This window comes from Mycetomoellerius zeteki, unplaced genomic scaffold (assembly GCF_001594055.1).
Source record: "Mycetomoellerius zeteki isolate Tzet28-1 unplaced genomic scaffold, Tzet1.0 scaffold81, whole genome shotgun sequence".
In the NCBI taxonomy this organism is placed as follows: Eukaryota; Metazoa; Arthropoda; class Insecta; order Hymenoptera; family Formicidae; genus Mycetomoellerius; species Mycetomoellerius zeteki.
In genome coordinates, this window is record NW_017257841.1 from 251,709 (window position 1) to 268,278 (window position 16,570).

Here is a 16,570-nt window from a genome sequence, read left to right on the forward strand (position 1 = left end):
GAGGGGTGAAAGCCATATTGGTATAAGTTTTTATGATTTCGAGAAACAAAAGTTTCTTCAACACATTTGCTTCAGTCGAAATGCACCAATGAATTTCAAGCCGATAGGTTTAAAAAAGTACCCACTACCGTTTTTACTTCTCCATATACAGAGCGATGAGAGTAATTTACAAGACAAAATAAAATAAGAAAATAAAATTTAAAAAATGTGTAGAAATGTTATAGTACACTGAAAAAAAAGATTGGCTGCTGCAGCAAATTAGATAGTAAAATATGACATAACATTTTTATGTAGCAGCCAATTTTTGGTTGCGTTAGCCTATCCGCAATGTCAGTATAGGATTTCGATTGGCTGCTGCAATTAAAAATGCTATGCCATATTTTACTATCTAATTTGTTGCAGCAGCCAATCTTTTCTTTCAATGTAAGTAATATTAAAACAAGTTTATACAACGAGAATATACAAACAAGAAAAGGAAAGAAAGAAAGAGTTAAAAAAATGATAGAACGAAAAAGAGAAAGAGAAAGAAATAATGAACTGAGGAAAAAGTCTGGTTGAAAGTGAACTAAAAAATTCCAATTTATTATATAATCAGAATTCAATCAAATTATTTTAAAATTCCAGTATAAATTTAACTAGAAAATTCTGATTCATTCGTTTTCAACCAGAATTCCAATTAATCCAACAACACATTTTTTTTCAGTGTACGTCCTTCTCTCTCGCGTGATTTTGCTGAAACTAGAGACCCTGCAGAACTTCATCCAGACTTTTATTAGAGGGTTGAACCGAGCCTTAGGAAATTATTCATTCGATCAAACCGGTAGATCTACGAGCGTATATGCCTATGCTCTTACGGGCGCATATCCCTTGATATTCTGCAGGCGGGAAATCCGTGGCGGTCGGCCGCCGCGGAGCCTTTCCGTTCCAGGTCACGGAGATTCGTCGGCCGGTGCATCTCTCTACGCGAGGATAGGCATCTCTACGAGGGCCTCTCTCGGTCATCGCGAGTGCGCGCTGCACCTTGTACCGTTACCGGGTATATAATCGCCCGGCGAACGAGGAGTCGACGTCCGATCGGATTCATGCCGGCGCGGCCGTCGCCGGATTAAAATCCAGCGGCCTCTCCTAGCTTCGCTTCCTCTTCCCCTGCCGGCATCGGCCGAAGGTTCCATCGTACAGATTAGACGATCGCGATACGTTTTCTCATAGACGAATAGACGAATACCGCGCGCGGGAGCCGCTCGACGAGCCGCGAGATATAAGACTTCGGCCCAAAGTGTTACACGAGCGTAACGATTCTGCGTCCATCATGTTTTTACGTTTTTAGCCGGGTCGACCCGCTGGGTCAGGAACGTGATGGCTTTGCGCGAGGTAGAATCGTGCGTGTTCCTCTCTAAACGCTCCGATTAATCGAACTAGTATGTGCACGGAGTAAGAAGGCTTTTACGTGATCTATTATATACAAGATTTCGATCTGCTTTTAATGGCATGTGAAATATACTATTAAAGATCTTAATAGAGACAATAAACGACAAAAAGTATATGAGAGAGAGAGCGCAATAAGCTGTTTCTTAAATAAACCGTCTGAAAGCCTTTAATGCGAATCTACATCCGCCGCGAGCGTGAAGTGGGGAAAATCCGGAGAAAATGTACGTCAAAGTTAATCAAAACTCAATTTGATAATTCATTTGATAATTAAATATTTTTATAATTCAATATGCAGCTAATTAAGCACAAATCGATTGATAGAATCAAGAGAGAGAAAGAGAGAAAGAGAGAGAGAGAGAGTAGTCTTCCCTCTTTTTTCTCTCGTGCACATACAGGAAGAAAACAATGTTCGCACGGCAAAGACCCTCGGCACTCTCTTCCTTATCACCTCCAATTACGCGAGGGAGAGAGAGATCCCCGGAGGCGATAATTATAATCGAATCAAGTTCATGTCAAAGAGTTCGCGACTTTCCTCACAGATTAGATAAACATTGCTTCGCCAATTACCTGTCGCTCGAAAAAAAAATGCAAACGTTAATTAACAAGCTTAATCGACAAAGCGATCATATTTACCGTACGAAAATGATCAATATAAACATAGTATGCGTACGCTCCACTTGATCGCGAGGTAAACGAAGGTGCGCGACATTGGAAAGTTCGCGGACTGATGTTGATGTATGATACGCATTAACGCAGCCGTTGTTTTTGCGACCGTCGAACCTCGCTCTCTCTCCGATTTCAATAACGCACTTCAGATACCGGAATTCCGGTTTAACGAGCATCACCGGTATGAATTACGTGTGTCAGGCCATATCTCTGGCGCAGGTATTCACAGATCGTTCTTATTTGAAGACTGTCTTAAGTACCTAATGTCTTAAGATGCTGAATACGGCTCTTTGGCCAGTATTCATTTTAGTTCTTATATTTAAGATCATCTTAAGGTGTTATGAACCAATCAAAGAGGGTTGTATCTTAAGATATTACTTAAGACGGTCCTAAAATAAGAACGGACTGTATTCGTAGTCCGTTATTATTTTAAGATCATCTCAAATAATGTCTTAAGATTCTAATACGACGCTCTGATTATGTTCATGACATCTTAAGACTGCACACTTAAGACAATCTTAAATATAAAAATCGACTATGAACATATCGGCTTGTGATTGACTTATGACTTTCGAGACTGTATTTAAGATCGTTCTTAAATATAAGAACTGACTGTGAATACCGGTCTCTGTGTGTGTCACTCAAAATCTCCACTCCAGAGAGATGTTGGGTCCAGTAGAACGGAACTAACGCGCGTTTGCAGCGGTCCTCGTAAAAAAAAACTTACTGCACAAGAGCTTCATTCTGTCATTTTACACAAAGCCTGATATTTTCTAGATTCAATCTTCACTTGTTAAATTCATAATATCAAATTGTATTCAATTTGAGTTATTTTTAATCATTTCTACAGGTCGTCATTGCTCAATATGTCGTTAAATTAACTAAAACAATAGAGTCAAATAAATTCACTCAAGAAAAGAATATCAAATTAAAATAAATCGCTGGCCACGAGCCTAGCTAAATATTTATTGCTAAATTTTAAACAAAGTATGGTTTAAATAACAGACGATGTTTCGACCTTTTATTGTTTTTTGTCTATTGTTTCAACTGTACTTTGTTTAAAATTTAGCTACGTCAATATCTAGCTGGGCTCGTAGTTCCTTATCTATTAATTTAAAGTTTATCTATTTAAATCTTGTTTGGTCTTGTCTTTTTTCAAGAAATGTATTAAGTTTGATTCAAATTTAGTTTATTATTTACTAAGGGCACACATTAATGTGAATGTTTACTTTGAAACTGAGCAATTCAACCAAAAATAGATTGATAGATTGAGAAATGGATAAAAATGGATTGATTTACATTTTGACACGCATGGAAGTTAAAAATAACAAAATGTTGTTTAACTAAAGAAAGGATACCATTGCTCTTTTGATATTTAACAGTATTTGTACATCATCTTTGCGCAAATGATTTGCACCGGACATTAAAGCACTGAGCTTGTTTTCGCACTTTAGTTAATAGTCGTTTACTAAAGTGTATGGCATATCAATTTTGATTATAACCGAACCTCTTGAAACTAGATCATCTCTTTCCTCATTTCACCGTGGAAGTATTTCAATAAGTAAGTCATTATCGACATTGATATCAATACCACTCAATTAATCATGATGTAAATACGTCAAAGATGTCGTACGATTTTGATACTTTCTAGAGCGAGAAATTTTACGATGTTCGATAACATCGAACAAGTTCGGAAGTACAAAATGATTCGACAATCTTTACATTTCCTCGATTAAAGGGTTTGTGAAAACATTCTTATCACAATGCGGCTTTCTCCATAGAAATAAAGCAGATAGTGGTTGGACCGGTCTAACAGAGAGAGAAATGTCCCGAGCGGTACAGCAAAAATAAATCAGACCTAAATATAGGGGATTGAAACTAATCGAAGAATATATCGACCAACGCAGAGAGAAGCAACAATCGATAATAGACCCTGAAAAGGCACATTTTGTGCCAAGCAACGAAGTTTAACGTCGCTCTCTCTCTCGCTTCCACTATTTCCAATCAGACCCAGTTTCAACGTTATCCTGTAATTGTTATAAAGTTACGGGAGTTCGGCGATAAAGTATCAGTCTGTGTGCAAAAGTCAATAAAGAGATTGCGTTTCGAAGCCGACGGTAATAAGCGTGTATAATATTTTGATTACAGACGAGACTACGAGAAAGTTTGATTTCCTTTCTTGTGTTCCGATATTTTTTCGCGATTCTGTTCGGCAACAATAGAGACATCCGTATTGCCAGGTACTTATTGAAGTGTCGATAGTACAGAAAAAGAGATTGCAATATCGATCCCATTACTACGGAGCAGATTGCACGACATTGCTTCGTCTATATGGTAATCGTCAATTTACGAGGAAGTTGTTATTTAGTTGATCCATGTCGAATCGATCGCACATTTCATTAGAGAAGATCGTTAAGTTAGAATGTGCACAATTCTATGGAATTGTTCTTACTCAAAAATTATTCTTCGAGCCATTTATATTCGGCGGGTGACGTTCAAAGTGTAAAGAACGGGTGTTCATCGACGCGTTGATTCCGCGATAATATTACCAATTACGTTTTAATAAAAAAACAAAATATTGTCGTGCGCTACCGCATTTCTTGAGATAAACCGCAATAATACTCGTTTCTTCTCATGTAGATTAACTTTAATCTTGCACTGAAAGAAAAGTTCAGCTGCTACAGCAATTTAGATGATAAAATATGGCATAACATTTTTAATTGGCTACAGCAGCCAATTTTTTGTTGCAGCAGCCAATTAAAAATGTTATGCCGTATTCAGCTAATTTTTTCTTTCAGTGTAGTATAACTTACTTTTTACCTTTTTCTAATTCTAAGAATTAGAAAAGCAGGATAAAGAGTGAATTAAATCGTGATTAAAGTTGATCTACATTGGTAGACATGGACACAAGATAAATCATTCTGAAATCATCGTGTAGGATAGTACTTTTTTCTTCTTCATATTCTCTTATGTACAACTCAGACTCTCAGCTTAGAAACCACGATCGATATGTGTATGGAAAACTCGAGGAGGGTGTTTCATGGCAACCTACCAAACAGGGTTTCTCCCTTAGGGTGATTAACCTTTAAATCCCAAAGACACGCTATACAATCGTGCCACGTCTGCTTTTATTCTTTGACTCATTATAAAGTTTTATATTTTATAATTTTATTACGTACACATGTGATAATTTTCTGGAAGAAATCTTTAAAGAGTTAAAGACTAAGAAATCATGCACGAGAAGAACGATTTTATTGAAATATCTTAAAACTTAGATAGATACAGATCCGAAAATAATTTTATTCGACATCAAAATATTTATGTAAGAAGCTCAAGCATGTTGAACAGTGCTGCAAAAGGTTTCGACGTTGTAGCAACCAGCTTGAGCGTCTTACATAATCATTTTGATAGTCCAACGAAATTATTTTTAGATTTGTACATCTAGCTTAAATACTTCAGCAAATTCGTTCTGGAAAGCAATGTAATAACTTCTTTCCTAGGGCGGAAACAAAAAATACATATACATATTTTTATATGTATGAGAATTTTTTCAGAATTTTTTATCAACTTTTTAGTACTGCATTTTTTTATTGGCGACTATTTTTACGAACACGAAAAAATACGATATTAAAAAATTCTGAAAAAATTTTCAGAACTTTATGAAAAGAAAATAAACAATTTTTGTCTCTTGCTGTTTTTCTATAAAGTTGATAGTATTTGAGTAAAAAATTATTGAAAGCCAATATTCGCAGCGATTTTTAGTAATTAATATCTTGTTAACTATTGCGAAAATTGCAAAAAGGTAGAGGACTTTTCGATTCAGTTTAGTCCGCTCTATTTACACAAAAGGGCTTGGCCAAAAATTGCAGGACACCTTGTATACAAAAAATTTTACTCTTCATGTTTCCGCTCTAGAAAAAAAGTTTATGATCGACATATCCTATAGAGTAATTAGATATTTTGAGACATAGAACAATTTATGGAGGTCCTATATGCTCCAGTTAAGAGATTAATTAAGGGTATATCGTACGTATATATGTGTATATTAAGAGCCTTCGTTCCTAATCGGTAATACTTTTTTCTGGAGCGCGCTGTAATTGTCGATTAATCGTCTGTCACTACCGCGGGCGCCCAAGTCGGTCGGACCGCATATTATTTGTGCCCCACATACCAGCATTTTTACGGGGAACACGGAGAGCTGTGCATGCGCGAGTGCCCCGAGCGTGGATCATAAATATGCGCAACCGTCATTTCCTTGCCGGCAATATTAGGTATGCCAATCTGCGAGAGAGGAAGGAGCAACCAGAACGCGACCGGCAATGGCGCGAGTCGTTTGCATAAATCATCGTTCTTTATTTATCTTGCTCACAAGCTCACTTCATTCTCCGCGCGTATATATACCATTTTAATAGCTTAATAGCGTGTCGTGGATGAACGAATCGTAGATGAACGGATCGCGATAGATCTGATGATAGTCTGAGATGGTCCGCGAATCGTTTGAACGCGAGCTCAAAGCACGTCTCCTGATCGGCGAATGAAACGAGGGAACCTCCGCAATTTGCAAGAGCCGTCAGTGTTTTCTTCCGTAAATTACCTACGCCTCCTTCACGGCATGTTAACGCCAGGCCGACTCCACGATGAGTTCGCCGAGCACGTTGCGCAGACTCCGCGATCTAAAATACTCCCGCCGATCAATATCTATAAAACTCTTGCGTTTCTGGCCACAAAATAACACCCCAAGGAGAACAATAAGTCACGATAACATCAAAATGAATCGTAAATGATTGAAAAGTGACTTTTAGTGATCAGTTTGGATTTATTTTGATATCATTTTGATGTTATAATGACTTGTTCTGCTTCCCACGAAACATATAAGTCGACAAAAAAATTACTTTATTTTGATTTTTAATGTAAATAAACAATCAAACTTTGTAAAAAAATTATTTTGATTTTCGACACGAAAATAAAGTCATTTTGACTTTCTCTTTAATTGGTGTGTTCCTTGTTTGGTCGTGGAACGCGCGCGATTCTCTCGTCGCACGCGTCTCCTCTCACGAAGGATCTCGTCTACGTTCATATCGCATAAAAATATCGCGTTTTCACGATGAACAGAAGTGTAACGTAACGATACCTGCGATTGAAAATGAAGGATAGCCACGGGCGTGCCTCGCGTAGAAATAAATTACAAAAAGTAGTATAACTTTGACGTGAGATAAATCGTATTAGATTACGAAGACCCGTCCGAGAAAAGCATGTTCAGTAGTTGTCGAGCAAATCGTTTGCCGACTGATCATGCGGAAATCGCCGACGAAAATAACAGTAAGGTCATACTCGGCGATAAATTAATCGCGCCGCTTATCGAGCGCTTTTACTCTCTTTGTTTTTTTTTCCCCGCGATTAATCGCGGATTCAAGAGTCAATGAGCGAAAGATGACCGGTCATCAGCGAGAAAAGCGTGAAAAGTTGCAGAGCATTCGACGGAAAGAATGATTTTACCGAAGTATCTAAAAATTTAGCTAGATATATATATAGATTTAAAAATAATTTTATTGGACCATCAAAATAATTACGTAGGAATCTCAAGCATGAAGAGCAATATGTTGTAAAAAGTGTTGACATTCTAAAAACCAATTTGAGTGTTCTACATAATTATTTTGATGGCAACAAAATTTTATCTTCAGATCTATAGCTAAATTTTTAGATTTCAGCAAAATCGTCCTTTGTGTGTCTATTTTCCATATCGAGAAGCAAGTCAATGTTATATACTAAAAGAAAATTGTTTGTGTGATATTTGTAACTATAATTGCATGGTAAATAATTATGATAGGTGCTCCATTTTTATAATTATTACTGCTATAATATTAGTAATAATTTTTTAATTTTATACAGTATAACTACAACTTCGTTTATTTGCACACCATTTATACGAACAAGTTCCAAATATTTCAACTCAACTAAGTTCCTATATTATATAAACTATGACGCCGTTCGGATAATAAAAGCTCAACGTGTTCGACTCCAGTTTTCTGAACGTCAGCTCCTATTATCAGGACTAAAAAGTGGAGGGGAGAGTTAGTGAACCTCCATTATCCGAACCGTTCGGTTATTGGAATTGTTTTGTTTTCTGACAAGTTTAGAGTTTTACTGCATATACATATGTTTATTTCTGAAAACCACTATAATTTTATAGTCGTTTTCGAGGACAACCATATTTAAATAAAATATGTATAGTATATAAATAAAACTATCATATATAAAACTGAAAAAATATAATTATTATGACTATTATAAAATAACGACTTAAAAAATGGCGCTCCTAACAATAATTATTTACCTGCAATTACAGTCATAAATATCAAACATTTTTTTCCAGTGTGATAATTTATTAAAATTAAAAATATTAGACCCAGTCCCCGGAAAACGATTGGATCTTGAAAACTCTTAAGAGTTCACGTCTCGAAGACGTTCGCAACGCTCTGGTGAAGACGCGACCGCGAGAGAATACCTTCAAGATGCTTTGAACGTTTTCCACTCACGGCGCCTACACGAACAGAACGGGTATGCGCGAAAAATCGATGAGTCATTGTCGTTTCGACTACGGCGGCCGTTCGGTCCCGACATGACATGCGATGGATAATTTTTGTTGTTTCCAAAGGGCGAGGAACGCGCGCGGACGGAGGATTAGCATCGAACGTGATTCGTTTTTAAAGAAACAAATCTACGTAATCGCAGATACACTATTTTTGCCTCGCGCGACGTTTTCTCACGTAGACGACTGGTCGCGCTTGCTGACTCGCTTTTGCAATTATGCAAGAGACGATATATCCAGTGTGGAATTTGCGCGCGTCGACTTGCGTTTCACGCTCGCATGTTTGTTTTCATTTGTACTTTTGCGAACGTGCGCGATTCGCGCAGTTCCATCGATTCGTTAGAATGTCTCGAGATCGACCTCGAAAAATAGCTCGCGGTAATTCCGGCGTTGATCGCACCTGCGCGCGTCCTTGGCAAGGCAATCGCTGCGGCCTTGACATCGGAGGCGCCCGCGTATCGCGAGGGCGACACTTTCAAGAACCAGGATCTCGAACGATTGACGTTTCCAGCATAGCTTGTCGAAAATGTATTGATCATCATCGCGAAACGCGTCGTCGTTAATAAGTACCGATCTTCCGAGCGGACGTGAACTGGAAAAGAGTTTGATAACAGCTACCAAATGTTTGGTAAAATAATGTCTAATTAAATTGTTTGATTAACTAAATTATTTTATTTTCCTAAATATTTTTTTTGTTGCCGTTTGTAATACTAAAATATCAAGAAAGTGAAATAATTTTATACAATATTAAATACATTATCTACACAACAAATTAGAAATTAAGTTCGATCAAGCCTGGCTCTTTAGAGCTCAAATAATAATATTGACAAAATAATTTTAATTACTAAATATTAATAAAATGTTTCATTGGCATTCTTTCACTAAACATTTGGTAGCTATCAGCAAATTCTTTTTTCTGAATCTGCGGAATGGAGAACAAAGGCGAGATTTACCCTGGAGCATATTCTGGTCAGCGTCCTCGTCCGCGTGGTAGCGGACGCCGCCGATGGAAGAGGACAGGAGACTCATTTTCGCGAGGATGTCCAGCGGTGCCGTGCGCACGTCCTCGATAAAGCCGAGCGGCACCGAGCGGGTCTGGGTCCGGTTCCTCGAACCGGCACGGTGCGCGGCGCGAGGGCGATGGCGATGGCGATGGCGAGGGCGAGGGCGAGGGGCCGCCTGGCCCGTGCGCTCGCGGAGCTATTGGCGCGAGCTCGCAGCACGGCCACGGGCGAGCCAATCGACGCGCGACGTGCGGTAACCTCGGGGGGGACTCGCGGCCCTCACGGACCTCGGAGAGCTCGCGAAAAGCTACCGGCCATGGGCTGCCGACTCCGGAACGTCACTTTCTCTCGACGGCGGCGGTGGTTACTCCCGATGCCACCTGCGACGGCGCGTCCGCCGTCTCCTTAGGATCGTCCCGATCGTCCCCCCCGTGTGCTTTCGGACCAGGCGGCTGCGGATTCGAGGATCAACCACGCGGTTGGTTTTGCGGAACTACCGATACCAAGCGAAGACGGCAATTTGACAGCTCACGACGCGGTCACTCCGACGTTGTCACTCCGGCTTGACTGGCACCGCTGGCACTGCCCCGCCAGGCCGATAGCCGCGTCCAGGCGTATAGCGACTAGCGAGCGTCTGCGCCGCGTCCCGCACCGCCGTTTGCCGTGAAACACGGCGGCGCATGACGCGCGATCAATAACAGTCGCCGCCGCCGCCGCCGCCGCCGCCGCTCCCGGCGACTGCGCTATATCGCGTCATTATCGCTACACTGATCGGCTGATGGATGGACGGAAGACACCGAGCTCCCGCGACCGCTGATGACCAGTGGCCGGTTATCTTCGCCTTGAAATATTTACCTAGACAATATAAAGTCTAAAATCGTGACATAAGACTTAGTTACGAATCTTCTAATGAAGGGGTAAACCGCACTGACCAAAATTGTGTACACCAATACCTACTAATGCCCAATTGTTTATGCCTACTAATCTAGTAATATCCATTAATGTCCTAGTAACGCTCTATATACAATGCCCAGTGATGCATATCTTTATTTATACCGCTCATTATACGATACACAATTCTCTTAAATAATGCCCAGTAATGCCCCAAATCTGTACACCGCAATGCCCTCGGCGGTACCCTTGATCTTAATCTTAAAACCTTGTGTACACGATACTAGAAATTACTCCGAGATTTCGAAGAAAAAATATCAAATCACATTTGAACAATTCGGTCGATTGACTAACACATTTAATCAATTCCTTCTCCGTCCGAGTCTCAAGACGATTTCTAGAATTGTGGATACAAGGCTTTAAAAATATCTCTAGCGAGACGTTTACACGTTCTTTAGAAAATATGGGGATTTAACACCATGAAAAGTCTATATGATTCTCATTGTGTTGTGTGTTGATATAAAAAAAAACACCAGGGGTTTTAAATTCACACCACCGTGTTGATGTTAACTCTTATCGTTAGTAGGTACACATAAGATTAGTCGTCTATGGGTAGCTCGGCCAGGGTGAACGTGTTCTTGCTTCGGTCCGAGTGTTGTATTACCCCAATTTTTTCAAGTTTTTGCCGAGAGTTTAACTTATGTATTTAAGTAGGTGCAAGAGTGATATAAGATAGAATATCAAAGAAATAATAACGGAAAATGAGAAATCTTATACTAGATTACCTTAAATTTTAGATACTTTGTGCCAAAAGATCAAAAGGAAGAACTGAAGGAAAATCATATATATAATGAAAAGAAATATACACGATGATTTTCCGGTCCTTTATTACACACGATGAGTCGTTCATTAACCTGAATTAATTTTCATTACTTTTACAAGTATAGAAAAATTATTAAGTGATTCTTACATGTTACTTTAACATCTTTAGAAAGTATTTGCGTTCGTTATTTTGAAAAATTGTATATATAAACTAATTACAGATCCTAGTATTTCAAAGAAAAGAAATGCGCAGGACAAGTATAACTCCATCAAGTGTATAAGAGTTAATATTGACACCAACGCGATGAGAATTATATAGATACTGCATGATTTAAATCCATACACTGAGAAAAAAATATCTTAAAACAAAAGATAAGCTATTGGGACCCATTGAATAAATAATTTTCTTATTAAGTAAAATTTTTTTGTATCAAGATAATTTTTCTCTCTCAGTATAGCCATATTTTTTTAAGCGTAAAAGACGTCTTTTACGTTCCGATTTTAGATCTTATGTTATCTGGGTACGTATGTAAATTTTGCCAGTACTTAAGAATCGCTCGAATAACGCACGAATTCCAAAGAAGCATAATGTAGGCTATTCATATAAAGCATTTACTTACCTCTCTCCCGTCAAGGATCGTGCGGCGAAATCGCGGCGTTGCGATGCGATGGAAGAACGTCCGTCTTCGTCTCCGGAGCGCGGAACGAGGCAAAAATGTAAATGGACGTTACGCACGCCGGTTTGTTTATTATTTCATCGTTGGCGTAATTAACGACGACGGCATAAATTCGCGTTACGCGTCACGCGCAAGTTTGTTGACGCTGCCAAATTATTTATTCCGTAACGCTTTAATTGACTCGCGTAATGCGTAGAGAAATGTGATCGGATATTGGAGAAAGTCCTGGTTATCATTACTGTTCACGACGCTTCACGGGACGCGTAATAATAACGCCGTACATCGCACGCGTTGTGTGATTTATGCAGGTCTCCGTTCCTTCGCTCTCTCACGCTGTTGTAGCTAATGTTGTATTGCGTAATAACATCGCTCCTACTAGTATTACGACTGCGGTGTAAAATAACGAGAGCCTGAAAACAGCTTCGAGGATTCTTTGTTACTTTTTAATATTGCACTGCGTGACCAATGTAAGTACTACTATCGTTGCTCGCATTACGATCTTTCCTAATTGAATCCCTTTACACTGAAAAACATACTAAATTTTAATAAATATATTTGTTTGAATATTTTTAAGTAAATATTTGCTAAATATAAACATATGTTTATTCGAATAAAAACCATAAAAGTCATTAATTATTATTTTTTTATGAAATAAATATTTATTTACTATAATTTTATGTTTAGTTAGTACTATTCAAAGAAATGTGTATTAAGATTATTAATTTTTTTTTCAGTGTATATTATATTCTTTAATTACACTACTGTGTCTTTATATCATATCAGTTTTATATTTATCTTATAGCAAATTCGGTTGGACATTATTGCGCACTGGTGCACATAAAAGTCGTTGTACATTGATTTAATCTGAAAAGTGAAATGCAAATATTTCGAATTATAAAATACATATTTCATCCAACAGAATAATAAAGTGTATTGAAGATTTCACAGTTTAATCGATTTCTATATTTATATCAAACACATACCTTTACGTCAATTTGTTTACGACGGTTTTAATGTGCACCAGTGCGCACTGAGTGCGTTTAATCGAATTCGCTATTAATCTATTATATTTCCCCATACTGGAAAGTCTCGTTGCATTAATTGAAAGTCTGGTAAATTCAGCCAGAAAGATATACCTATACAAATCAGACATTTATAGACTATAAATGTATCAAATATTCTAGTCGAGATAATCAGAAATTCAATTATGATAACCACAATTCTGATTTATATCAATATATGATCAGCATTCGTTCTGTTTATATTATATTTCTTATTGGTACAACCAGATAATTTTTCACAGTGCTTGTAACGTGTTATTATTTTTAGTTTTAAATGCAGTGCGAGATGAGGAGTTAGGGAATTTCCGGCACAGAGGCGTGCGAGGGAATGACTTAACAAATCGACAGTTTTCATCGACAGCGACTTCGACAACCGTTCGCGTTTCTAGCCGGGTGGCATTCATTACGCTGCACTGACATCGGCGCGTTGCATTCTACGTGTGCGTTCATGCATATCCGTCTCAGCGAGCATATCCGTCTCAAGTGGTACTCTGGAATAATTCATCTATCCCGTTATATATGCCGAACGGGATTAACATCTTGGTGCACGGCGGATGCTTCGGTCTAATCCTGACACGTCGCCCTTTCTTGCGATTTAATTACGATTTCGCGATAGTTATACTTTCCATTTAATGATATTAGTCGACGTGTCATCCTGTCTTTTAGTGAATTCAATTGAACGATATACTGAAAAAAGTTTACTAAATCTTAATACATATTTCTTTGAGTAGTAAAGTAAACATTTACTGAACAAAAAGATGTCAGTTAAGTCGAATTAATAGTCAATAGTCTTTGTATCAAATAAATATATGTCTATATTTAATAAATATTTACTTAGAATTGTTTAAATATTTATTAAAATTTAAAATTTTTCAGTGCATTAAAGCTGTTGCATACTGATTTAACTGAGTGTAAAAGTAAAATGCAAATATTTCATATAAAATATATATTTTATCTAACAGCTCAATAAAGTGTATTGAGGATTTCGCAATTTAATTCGTGTCTATATTTATATTAAACACATATCTTTACATCAATCTATACACGATAGCTTTAATGTGCACCAATGCGCATTGGGTGCGTCCAACTGAAATCGCTTGTATTTGTATTGTTATTTGAGGAGCAGACTTTCAAAATGCGTTTTGTCCAAAATTTGTAATTTTCAGAAAACGAGAAAGAAAGAAATTACGCACATAAAAAAACTACGCACTTTTTACAGAAAATAATAATATGTCAATCAGTAGAATGTGAAATATTAAACAAAATTACTAAACAATTGCTAAAAACAAATGCATTTTGTTTATCTCTAGTTAAAAACATAATGCACTTCGAAATGTCTATGTTTTTTCAGCATATAAATTAACGATGAAAAAATGCTTTCTCTGAACATCTCGGAGTAGCTTATAATATGAGTTTTTTAACACTGAACGTTCCGACATCTCTCTAACTAAAAAAATGAAATTTTGGACAAAACGCACTTTGAAAGTTTGCTTCTCATTTATTGAACATCAAGAAAGAGATTTGTGTCACTAAATGGAAAGCATCTATAAAAATTCGTTTGTATATGTCTCGATTTATCTTTTGAAAGTGCGCGTCAACACCTGATAAACGGATATGCGTAACTTCCGTAAGCGAAGACGAAAAATTGACTTTCCAACCCGATAAGAACCATCAGGTCGTAAGCGGCGCATAGATAATTTTACGCGTTAACGGTATATGGTCGCGCAAGGCCCACTTAGTAATTCATTTAATAGCCTGCGATAACCCGCGTGTTATCGCAGGCTATATCTGATGATTAACCGCGTGGCATGCGAATAACTAGCGGTTGTCATCTCGTGTGCGCGATGCGTGTTCGAAAAACCCGTCGTGGATCCATTAACGCTAAGGACTTCGATTCGCGCTAGGCGGATAGTAATTAGTTGGTCTTCTATATGAAAACCGGCTTCCACCGGAGATCGATGCGTGGTGTCAAAGTAACGTAATGTATATTTATATCTCCGTCGTTAAAAATCGCGACGCTATCTGTCTTCACCGGCACGCTTCCCATCGGATGCGATTTTTCCGCCGAGGAAAGAGGTCCTGATTTTTTTTCTTCCTCTTTTTATCTTAAGACTATCTTCCACGAGTATCAACCATCTTTACGGTCGTCACCTCTACGGTTTTACTACTAGAACTGGTGATTTGCTTCGAAGACTTCGACATTCGAATTTCGAAACTTAAAAGATTCGAAAATTATTGAAACTGTCTAAAACTTTTAGAGTGAATTGTCTGAAGAATAAAATCTCACTCTTGAAGATTGAAAATTGAGCCACTCTTTTTCGACACTGATTCCATTTTTACTCTTTAGAGTGACATTTCATTTCAAAGAATTTAGAGAATACGCATGTCAATTTTTCAATTTGGAAAAGAAATCTTCGGCAGAAAAATCAGATCTGATACTCTTCGACCTTTTTTTTTACAGAAATTGCTTCTAAGAAAGTAACAATTTTAATAGTGGCAATCGATCTCCGACAGAATTTGACAGTTCTTATTTTGATAGTGGAATCGATCTCCAGTAAGAGGATAGTCGATCTTTAATGGAACACCAGTTGAAAAGTGGAATCGTGGCACTGACCAAGGGAGGAAGGCGCACTCGTCTAATTACGGTCTTGGTAAGACGATCTTGATAAGACAATTAGTAATAATTGGCGTGGTCACCTATCTATCACCGCGCACCAATTTCATGTCGAAAGTCCAAATTATTATCCTAGCCTAATTTCACCAAGATACCACGAGGTGTTCTCGCGTTTCCGGTCGAACAGCAAGCACGAGCGAGCAGGTGTCCAATCATCAGCGATAAGAGCAGTATCTCACGGATTCGTTTCGTTTTCCACGGTTGGGCGGGAAGCCGAAGGCATCGTAACCGATGTTTACCCGCTCGCCGGTTCCCCCGAGGAGATTGCACGTTCGCAATAATAATGTCTACAATGTAGCGCAAAGGGGTATCGACTTGCAGAAAGACCCGAGGTTTGAGTATCTCCTAATTATCGGTAAACGCGTCCCGCCTTATCTCTTGCGATATGCCGTATTAATGATATATAATCAGGGCCGATGGACAATACGGGGAATGCTTCTCGCATTCCCGGTGAAGCGTACCCCAGACTTTCGCGATTCTGCCGGGATTCCTCGCCGGTCCTCCTCGCCTTCGCTGGAGACGTGGACCTCTCTTCTCTCGTGAAGATACGGGAACGATACCGCGCTTCCTGCTATTAGAAGAAATTACTATTCCTGATACCGCGTCGCGTAGGAGAGCCAATTCCTCTTACCGATCACCGCGTTCTCAGGATCGATAGACAATTAGGATTGCGATAGACGAAGGGAGCACAATGAAAGTCCGCTTATGAGAACCCACTTCATCAATCCCCGAAATTACACGCCTTCTTCGAGCGCATA

At 38.5% G+C, this 16,570-nt stretch overlaps 1 protein-coding gene across 2 annotated transcripts in view; it reads right to left on the bottom strand.

Moving 5' to 3' along the window:
• Positions 1-16,570, bottom strand: part of centrocortin (cerebellar degeneration-related protein 2-like) — a 45,581-nt gene that overhangs the window by 22,800 nt on the left and 6,211 nt on the right. The window contains exon 1 of one of the 2 annotated variants that reach the window (XM_018459281.1): positions 9,637-10,341. The exons of the other annotated variant lie outside the window; for it this stretch is intronic. Within the exon in view, the coding sequence (XP_018314783.1) occupies positions 9,637-9,712 (76 nt within the window). The 5' untranslated portion in view covers positions 9,713-10,341. Of the gene's footprint in view, positions 1-9,636; positions 10,342-16,570 lie in introns of those variants that run through there. 2 annotated transcript variants of the gene reach the window in all.